The sequence below is a fragment of the Macadamia integrifolia genome, chromosome 7 (genome assembly GCF_013358625.1).
Source record: "Macadamia integrifolia cultivar HAES 741 chromosome 7, SCU_Mint_v3, whole genome shotgun sequence".
NCBI classification, from domain to species: domain Eukaryota; kingdom Viridiplantae; phylum Streptophyta; class Magnoliopsida; order Proteales; family Proteaceae; genus Macadamia; species Macadamia integrifolia.
The window spans coordinates 10,901,621-10,911,896 of record NC_056563.1 but is presented as its reverse complement, the minus strand read 5'-3'; the positions used below and the strand labels follow the sequence as shown (position 1 = coordinate 10,911,896).

General features: G+C 35.5%; 2 protein-coding genes across 2 annotated transcripts in view; both read left to right on the top strand.

Moving 5' to 3' along the window:
- Nucleotides 1-1,053, top strand: part of LOC122084258 (cytochrome P450 734A1) — a 4,888-nt gene extending 3,835 nt beyond the window's left edge. The window contains exon 4 of the mRNA XM_042652361.1: nucleotides 570-1,053. Within this exon, the coding sequence (XP_042508295.1) occupies nucleotides 570-983 (414 nt within the window). The 3' untranslated portion in view covers nucleotides 984-1,053. The remainder of the gene's footprint in view (nucleotides 1-569) is intronic.
- A 3,867-nt stretch (nucleotides 1,054-4,920) lies between these two features.
- The window catches only part of LOC122085038 (probable protein phosphatase 2C 55), a gene marked incomplete in the record, with an annotated part of 10,549 nt that continues 5,193 nt past the window's right edge, over nucleotides 4,921-10,276 (top strand). Inside the window, 2 exon segments of the mRNA XM_042653474.1 lie at nucleotides 4,921-5,184; nucleotides 5,527-6,449. Of these exon segments, the coding sequence (XP_042509408.1) occupies nucleotides 5,683-6,449 (767 nt within the window).

The window sequence follows — 10,276 nt, the reverse complement described above, 5'->3', positions numbered from 1 at the left end:
TTGGGGTATGGTGGTTGATAAGTTATAACTATTAAGCATGGATGTATCTTGTTATCACCAAGGTGGTGAAGTGAGAAGATGTAACCTTCTTTTGATTACCCTTTTCCATTTATTTATTAATTTTTCTCACTTCCAAAAATGATTTTTATTTTCGTTATCTTTTATGTTATTAGGTTTATCTCACGCCTCAGACTTAGAAAAACCACCCAAAAAAAAAATAATTTCAAAGCGATTTATCATTCTGTCATGTTTAAGAAGTTTCATTATTTATATGAAAAGATATAATTTTTTCGTATAATATTATACTAAAAGGTAAAAAAAATAAGATTACAACTTCTTTTTCACCGATTTGAAATCCATACCCAAGTGGTTTCTTGAATTGATTAAGAGGCCCGTGGACTCCATACAAGTATAAAAGAGCTTGAATAGCTCAAAGTTGAAGAAACCAAATTCATCTATTTTTCTCTGTTGGCTTAAGTAAACATAAGAGACAACTTAGGAGTCTATTGAGCTGCAACTAACCATATTGATCTCAAGTTATTAACAATGGTGATCTGTTGCATTAACAGGTAAGTATGATACTAAACGAAACACTCCGTCTCTACCCTCCGGCCGTTATGCTGATGCGCCAGACAAACAAAGATGTTAAGTTAGGATCTCTTAAAATTCCGGCGGCCACACAACTCTATCTAGCCATGACCGCCGTGCATCACGACGTCGAGATATGGGGTGAAGATGCTGAGATGTTTAATCCCCTAAGGTTCAAAGATCAAAGGAAGCATCTAGCTTCATTCTTCCCTTTTGAACTTGGTCACAGGATCTGTGTAGGTCAGAATTTAGCTTTGGTTGAGACCAAAATTATTTTAGCAATTTTAATCCATAAATTTTCTTTTATTGTATCTCCATTATATGTCCACGCCCCTATGCAGTTTATGACACTGCAACCTCAATATGGTGCTCAGATTCTCTTTAGAAAGAGATGATTTAATTACTTGTATGGTGACTTTGAAATGTATCAAAACCCTATATATGAGAATGTGGACTTTGTTTTCACCCTTTTACAAGGCCTTTCTATACTTAGAAAGCCTATTTTTTTGAGGCCCAAGTCCAACATCTGTGCTAATCTAATATTAGCTCATCTATCATCATTGTAACAATATATATTGACGCTGCTCTTTCTTAAAAGTATAAACTTTTTGATGAAACGGTAACGAACATGGTGTTAGAGTAGAGAGATCAAATGTTCAGACTCATGGAAAGTGCACTGGAACAGTTTTTTCCGACATTTCTTCTCCTTCATTCTTTCCTTTTGGATTAGGTCCCACCATTTGTGTGAATCAGCATTTGGTTAGAGTCAATGCCAATGTTAATGTAGGCATGATAATGCATCAATTTTCATTTACAGCATCTCTATCAAATGTCAATCTTACTAGGGTCTCAACTGGTCCTGGATATTTACCAAAAAAAAAGAGAAGCGTCCCGGACCTAATCAATCCCCACCATAATTAGTTAAAACATCATTTTCTTTGCCTTCATTTCTTTCTATCTTTCTAAATTGATCCCAAAAATATGGTTAAAAACACACACACACACACAAGAAAAACGTTTGAAATGTGCATATTATAAAGAGTTATGGCCCATATATTAAATATTGCTATTTAATTAATATGATATGGGTTGATCCCACAATTTATATGTGCATATGTCATTTTTCTAGTCCCATTTTTTTAGATCTAAACGTTTAATACATATGTTGATAAGTACCATTTGTTATATATATGTGTATGTGTGTGTGTGTGTGTGTTTCTTTACCTTTCACAAAATGTTTGACTGTATCTTTTATTGTCCCATTCAAATTCCTATCCGAATGTTATTCAGGTTGGACTTGAGATTGGACCGTTCAATAGATGGTTGAAGGTAAAACTGTAAAAGTATAAAAAAAAAATTGTATTCAAATGGTTTTTTTTGTTTTTTAAGTAAGAAAGTGGGGCTGACTATAGAGTGGGCACTACTTCTGCCATTTTTTCGTAGTATATTTCTTTGTTTGTTTTGAGTAATTTAATTAAATGAAAAATGGGTGGATAATTTGGTAAACCAAGACCCAATTTTCACTTATTAATTTGGAAAATTTTCCAAATTCAATTGACAATTCTTACCAAAATAAAAGAACAATTTAATCAACTAGAAAAAACAAAAAAACCATCCGATTACCAATTATTTTTTATGAAGACTTATGGTTAATTTAAATAAATAAATAAAATAAAATAAAATAAAAGAAAGAAAGAAGAGGAAATCTCAATACATCATTGGTGGAATAAAAACTAAAATAAAAAAACATCACCCAAAATAATAATAATGATTTATCATTTTTTTGGGAAAGATTAAATTACATCAAATTATCTTTTTCACAACGTGTGTTGTGTCTTTAAACCGGAGATAAGGTTATGTGTCATTAAGGGTGTTAATTGGTTCCGTTTTGATTAATCAAGTTGGCTTAAAGTGTGAAGGATACAAACCAAGATTGAACCGTTTTACGATTTCAGTATCCCAATTGAAACCAATTAATAAATAATTATGGTTTTTAACTCGTTTCAATTAAATTATTTTATCTTTTTCAATTTGTTGTCGATTCAAGTTAACAATTTCTTACTCAGTTGGGAATATACATATTTTTTAAGCTTAATAAATATACCTCTACTAGGTCTGAATCACTTCATCTATGTTCAATGTGTGAATTGAGAGAAACAAAAACAATTTAAATTAATCCACATGATTTAAACCGACTACAAAATTAGAGAGCATATGTAGATGCCAACATTAACCTCTCTTTTTTTTTTTTTTTTTTTGTAGAAACCATCTTTTTATTGGTTTGATATATGTGATAAGCTCAATAATATATCAGTTGTAATCGGTTCAAAATTGACAGTTTAAATAGTTCACTCCTTTAAAATAAATAAATAAATAATTACTTTCTTATACAAAAACCATATGGATTAATTAATGATGGTTTATCAGTTGTATTTTAGATGGTTCTATTTGCTTTCAATAAATGGTTTCAGACTTTCAGTTTTTGATTCACATCCTTTATCTATCACGTAAAATTGCTGATTTTTTTTATTCAAACGTTCTTATCTATAATTGGATAGATACGCTATGATCCAAATCAACCACATGTCAATTTTCATTGTCTATAACGTCATATCAATTATTATATAGAGAAAAATCATTAGAAAAAACCACCAATTTTTTTGTTAAATCCTAAATGATGAAAATAGATAATTAGACATTTGAGTGTATTTTACTTTTGTATAGACATCCATACAAAAGTCTAATGGACACTATAGACTTTGCATATTAGGTTGAGTTTTCTCAAATCACGGTGAAAAATGAAGAATTCCTTCCCTTATGGTATTAAAAATCATAATAAGACAAAAATTATAATGACATGACGATTGATTTTTTTTTTTTAATCTATCTTAGAGCACCTTTGTGTGTATGGTGTGTGCGTGTATGTTATGTTGTTAATGTATCCTACAACACTTTTTACTAGGCATTACATGACCAATGACCAACCTACTCTTAGGGGGGTTGGGGACACACTCACCCACATGTGACTAGAGTTGATCCTCAAATCCCCAGGTGGCAACTTAAACAAGTCAAAGCTGCTATATTCACGAGGGCGAGGGCCATTGAGAGCATACAAGTAAACCCCCAATTTGTTTGGGCGCAGGGCCACCCTCCCCATATTAACCTTTTTCCTTTTTTTTTTTTTTTCTTTCTTCAGACATCCAATCATAACCTAATGGAATGAAATGACTATTGAAATGCTTAGAAGGGCATTTCGGAGATTTAATAAAGCGAGGGAACATAATGACCTCATATACATGGGATGAACCTTTTTCGTGAGTGAGGACATGAGGGGATTGCATTCTCTCAACCCTCTTCTTGGATCAGCTCCGCAATCCTCCATGGAGGATTGCATTCCACGAGTCTGTCTTAGAGGTGGCATTAATAGAGACAATCTTTGTCAATCAGCTTTATTTTGTAGTGTTTTATGGCAATTATGGGTTGCATATTGGGATTGGATTTTTCGTCGACAACGGTTCAATCCATCTGCTATCCTACGCAAAGCTATTACCGAAGCTCGATACTTCTTTCCTCCAACGACTTAGACTTCCACCACCAACACTCGTTTGGTCTCTTGGCAGCCTCCTCCCCTGGATTACCTGAAAATTAATGTCTACAAAGCTAGTAAAGGAAACCCGGGTCCTGCAACGATAGGCGGTATTTGCAGATACTCTAGCACTTCTGTGCGTGGAGGTTTTTCGCTGGGAATCGGAGTGGCTCATGCGGTGGTGGCGAAGGCGTTAGCTATGCGTTTGGCACTTCTCTGGGCCTTGGATCAGAATTTTCAATCCTTAGTGGTAGAAAGTGATAACCTGCTGATAGTCAATCTTCTTCAACGCCGGTCTAGGTCGTGTCCTTGACGTATCTTCAACATCATCAATGACTGTCTTGCTATCTCTCAAAGGCTCTCTTCTGTAATCTTCTGCCATACCTTGCACAAGGGCAATGCTGTTGTTGATTTCATAGCTCCTTATTTTGTAACCACTCAATCATCTCTGCTTATGTTTCCTTCCCCACCCCTTGCTATTTCTTCCCTCCTATTTATTGATTGTACTGGTTCGGTATTTCGCGGTCGTTAATACAGTTTTATTACCAAAAAAAAATAAAGGACGTGAGGGGTTTCCAAGAAAATTTATTTTCCTCGGAAAACGTTAATTAAGCCTATGAGGGTATTTTAGTAAAAACAAATGAATTTGGATTTATGTACACTAATTAGGGCTTCCATGAGAAATGAGAAGCTTGCACGAACTTTCCTCATCACCACGTTTTGCTTCGCCGAATATAAATATTAAAGTGAGATTAGAAATGAGAGAGAGATAAAAGGAAGAAATCGGAAGGTCTCGTTCTTTCCACAAAACCCCAAACATAAAATCTCACGGAGTCACGGGAGCTTCGATCATCCGATCTTCTCGTCACCATTAAAAAGGTTTGGGATATCAAAGAAGAGATTCGAATTCGAATTTCTTGGATCTTCATCCATTGATGATCTAGGAAGTTATTTTTTAGTTCCTTGCTCACGATTCCGACCGACCTTAGCTCTCTGATTCATCTGAGCAGGTGCGTGTTTTGATTTATTTAAAAGTTATATATCTCCTATTCCCGATCACTTTAACCTTTGAAGTATGTTCGAATTCTAGTATTATTTTTTTGAAATTTTCTTGAACCTAAATTCGTTTCTTAGATGATTTATCTGTGGTTTTAAAATTTTGTTGCGAATCTGATTTAAAGTTGCGATTATCTTTATTCTTCTTTTTGTTGTTTCTTTACAAATAGTTGTTCTTTTCCGATTCTATTCGACAATCTTTTGTGTAGATGGATTAGTTTTGTATTTTCGGTATCTGATTCATGTCTTGGTTTCTTCATTCATTTTTTTTTTTGGCGGTTCCTTTCGACTATCAGTGTGTTTACTGAAGGGGCTGAAGTAGGGTTTGCTCACGGATAACTGGAGGATAGATGTATTAAGAGTTATGAGATTATCTGTTGTACATAGTGTTAACGGTCGGGTTATCTGCAATCGTGGAATTCGAGAAATTCTGTTTTATTTGAGAGGGTAAGATGCCATCTGCTTATTTTTCGAAGCTGAACCTTGAGCTGCGGTCTGGTATCCGGAGACTGATTGTAGGGCAACAAGTAGAGCTCCAAAGCTCCGTGGAAGTTCTTCTTGGGCAAGGAAAATTGTTGTTTACGAATTCTGGGTTATCTCTTGTCAGACCAATTTCAACCATTGGTGAGGCGCTTTTATACGTGAGACCTGATGTGATTTCTGCTGTGCGGTCAGATCCTAAAATAGTTAACCGACGGAGGAATTTGTCAGTTGTTGGAGCAGTCTCACGGACATTTTCTATTCCTTCGGTGTCTGGACCATCTTGTCAAGTTTGTGAGTACCATATCGATCGCATCTTATCCGACTCTACCCCAGTTTTGCTAGGCAGCCCAGTTCGGCGGACACTCATGGCTGCCTGTAGTTCTGGATCTTTATTGGGTCAGCATTTTCTGGATAACATAGCATCAAGGAATGACCCCTTTTCAAACTCCATTAAAGGATCTGGTGTTTCTTACTGTAATAAAAGTCTTGACAGTTGCAGAAAAGCTACCATGAGCTTGAGAAACCAAGAACCATCCAACAATTATATGACATATGGCTATTTCATTTTTGATGTGGCAAGGAGGAGTTGCAGCTCCAATCCATTAATAGGTCCATGGACAAAAAAATTTTATAGTTCATCTTCCGCATGTTACTCTACTGGGGCTGCTTCTGAAGTATCATTTGATGGCTCAGCTCGTGAAGAACAGATTCCAAGTTCCGTGGCTTCATCTGATCAGTATGTCCTCTCATCCTCTTCTCTTCCTTTTTGACTTTTCGTGGGAATTTATCAGAATTCATAAAATCCAATTAAGATATTTTTTTCACTATTCTTATTAAGAAAACTAATGTTTCTTTATCATTTTTTTCATAGCCCTTGGTGGTCAAGTAAATGATTTTATAATTGTTATTTCATGTGCTTTAGATATTATACATAAATAAGCAAACACCCACCCACATGAACCTAATAAAAATAGTTGATTCAAATTCCGAAAGGGTAACAATTCAACTCTCCAGTTCAAAGACAACTGAATTTTTGGTTGTAGGGGTGCTTTTCAATAATCAAATGCTAGGGTTTTTCTCAAATCTAAAAATTTCATAAATCTAACATCACTAAAAAACAAAAGAGTGGTAAAATATTCTTTTGTTTTGATGTCTAACAATTTATTTCCATTTAGAGAATTTTAAACAGGATTCACACACATGAAAGAAGGTTTGATTGAAACATAACTCTTTAATATAAATCAGAATTAAGAAATCTTGAATTTGTTGGAAAGCAAGTTTTTGCTCTACCTAATACAAAAAGTCTCATGTAAAAATAAAATCGATTGATTATTCAAACTTATTAGAGAAAAAGAACATTTATCTAAAATGTTTATTTTTGATGACTTGGTATGACTTAATGTTGATTTTTTATGATATTAAGTATATGAAACATATTAAATAACATTAGAAAAAAAGGGAAATAAAAAAATAACACTTGGGGCGTGTTGTCTAGACAGGTGCCTCGTCACCTAAGCGCTTAGACATGCTTCTACCGCGTTGAGTTGCCTTGACAACTATGCTTATAAAGGTGGTGATAGAAGAAAATAATTTTGTCATATACTTGTCGGATTTGGTTTCCATTTCTTGTTCTGGTCCTCATTCATGAGGAATATTTATCAAGGGGGAGGAAAGCATAGGATCTAGTCACACGGATGATTACGGTTTAGAAAACCAAGGAAATTCCAAAACTGCAGGGATAAGGAACAACCAGATTTAGAGAAGCTTCAGTAAGTTGAATAAGACAAGTTTGATTGGCCTAAAGTCTTAATCGAGTGGTCAGTGTATCAAGGAGAGTAAGTCTGCAGAATATGATGTGAATCTTACGGTTGGAATTCCACTTATTGAAGAATCCTACTGCCAAGTAGGATTGCACAAATTGCAGATTCAATGGGCAATTTGAAGGGTCGGAAACCGGAAATCAAGTAGTATATTAACAAGTAATTAAATAGCAATCTGAAACTAGAATTCAAAACAGGAAAATTAGAAATTGAAAAATTGATCAACAGAAACCTAGTCTAAGAAGCAAATCAGAAATCAATTGGTAATTTTGTTTTGAAACGGATTTCTGATTTTAAGAATCAAGTAATAGCAAATTCTGGTAGAATAATTTAGCAGTTAATTCTTTAAACAGATCTTTATTCAATTTGAAACCTGAAACTAGATGAAAGCTGGAAATGAAGTAACCACAGATAGGAAAAGTGGTGAGAAATCTGACCTCAAACTTGAAGGAGAAGAGATAGAAAAAGTATGGATCAACCAGTTCAGGTCCTAAACTGAAGGCCTGGAATCTACTAGATCCTGCTACTGAATCCGCAGCAGCTGTCACTCAGAATAACCCCTGACTTCCCTGAATCCACAAAGAGAAGTCTGAAATCCACAGAACCAGGAAAGAAACAGCTTTATTCACTTGGAAAACTGCTGTAGCCCTTTACACTTATTTATAGAATCAAGTAAATCTGTCTCAAACTCGACATAGGAGAGGCCCAGGTCAATCGTGACCAGAAAAGGAAAAACAATTACAAACTGACTAAAACACCAGCCCTTATTGAACAGCTACTTTGGAGGAGTCCTAAATTGACCAGGATTTTGGAAAATAAAAGAAAACTGACTTAAAATAGGACAAAATCTATAATTTCCTATTCCATCCTGAACTAAGAAAGAGAAATAACAACATATGGACTAAAAACAACCCCACGATGGACAGATGCAGATTTCTTTCCAAATTAAGAAATCTGGAAACTAGAACAACGGGTATGTTGGAAGCTTGGAATCTCTAGCCGTAGGCACTATCTTGCTGCAAACACTTTTCTTCTTCCTATTAATACAGCTGATAACTAGTTACTGCATCAATTCTCCCCAGCTTGAAAAAAAAACTCATCCTCGAGTTTTGTTAGTGGCAAAGAATCAACATCATGTGAGTAGCATCCAGATTCAGCACAAAACAAAGTCTTGGTGGTTCGCAAATAAAAAGAGGGAATCTACAACGTCGGGAGGCTTCTCGTTGAAGAAGTGTGGTAGTATCCTAGACTCAATGAACTCTTTGACAAGTACAGCATATTGACTATTCATGGCTTCACATGGAGTGTTCTTAAAGATTTTTTCAATCATGACCTACTCTTCTTTGTCCTCCTTAACATAGTCGTTATCTTCAATTGTAGCCCAGGGAATTTTGCTTATCACGTAGACTGCATGACATTCCTCTTCCTTATCATTATAAGCTCTGGAGGATAGGTGTCATACTCGTCATTCATGTCTTTCTCTTCAATAGTAGTGGCGGATGGGATGCATTGGCCTTCCTCTTGTTGGGACAAAACCTGGCAGTGTGCCCTACATTGTGATATTATTTGTCATCGTTGCTACTCTGTTCAATAGTAATGGTGCCTTAGGGTCTTAGGGGGTGCATGAAAATTAATGTTAGGGAAAGAGTCCTTATTTTAGTTAAGTTAGATAATCTCGTTGCTGGAGCCCTAGGGATTTTGATTCTTTTAATTATTCTTTATAAATAGAATGTAACCAACCCCATGGATTTGATTTGAACTTGATAAAACTGTCCATCTGGTTTGTTTCTCTCTCTCTCTCTCTCTCTCTCTCTCTCTCTCTCTCTTGTAGTCTGTTACTTCTTTCTCTCCAATCTTTGGATAAATGAAAATCTTCTCCCATAACTGTTGGCATCCTTTTCTCTCTCCATATAACCACATCAAATTCAAATAATTAGATATTTGTCTGATTTTTATTCTGGAAGTTTCTTATTCGGATATGACAATTGTTCTCTTAGGATCTGGCCTTTGGATTTGATTTCAGTTATAAGAGATCTGAATCTTCTTCCTCTCATTGTTAAATAAGCCCGCCACCGGCAGGTCCATTTAGTCGATCTGCAATACTTAACCTCAAAACTAGGGACTCATATGGTGGTAAAGGGATACCCGTTGCATATCTATTCTTGACAACCTAGATAGAATCCTGCTCAATAATTCTCTCAAGCTTTGATGGATTTGAGCACTTTTGTAGTTTAGTGAACCCAAACAATGATAACACATCCAATGCCTCTGGTGGTGGGGTTTTTTGTACTGGAAATTAATGTAGGAATGGATTGGAGAACCAAACCAGATCCAAGACTGCAGGATTTTATAAACCAGAGAACAACCAATAATCACCCAAAATTAGGCAGCAAACAACAGTCCAGAAGTAAGAGTCAAACCAGATCTGAAATCTGGGCAGAAACACAGTCGGCCAGAAGTATTTAACACCTCAGATCAGACAAACACATGGTCTGATTGGTCCCAAATTAAGGTCAAACCTCCCTCTTAATAAACCCAACAATCAATCAAAAGGGGAGGGCCATCGGCTGGCTGGATCTTCAGAACAATATAGGGGCAGCAGGAGAGAAACTTGAGATTTCCAGAACTAGAAATCAAAAGCAGTTCAGATCCCTTACCTGGTTTGAAGAACCTTGCAATTAACTTTGAAAAGAAAGAAAGAATAGTTGAAGAGACCTCTTGGACTTCACGCGACAAAGAGTCA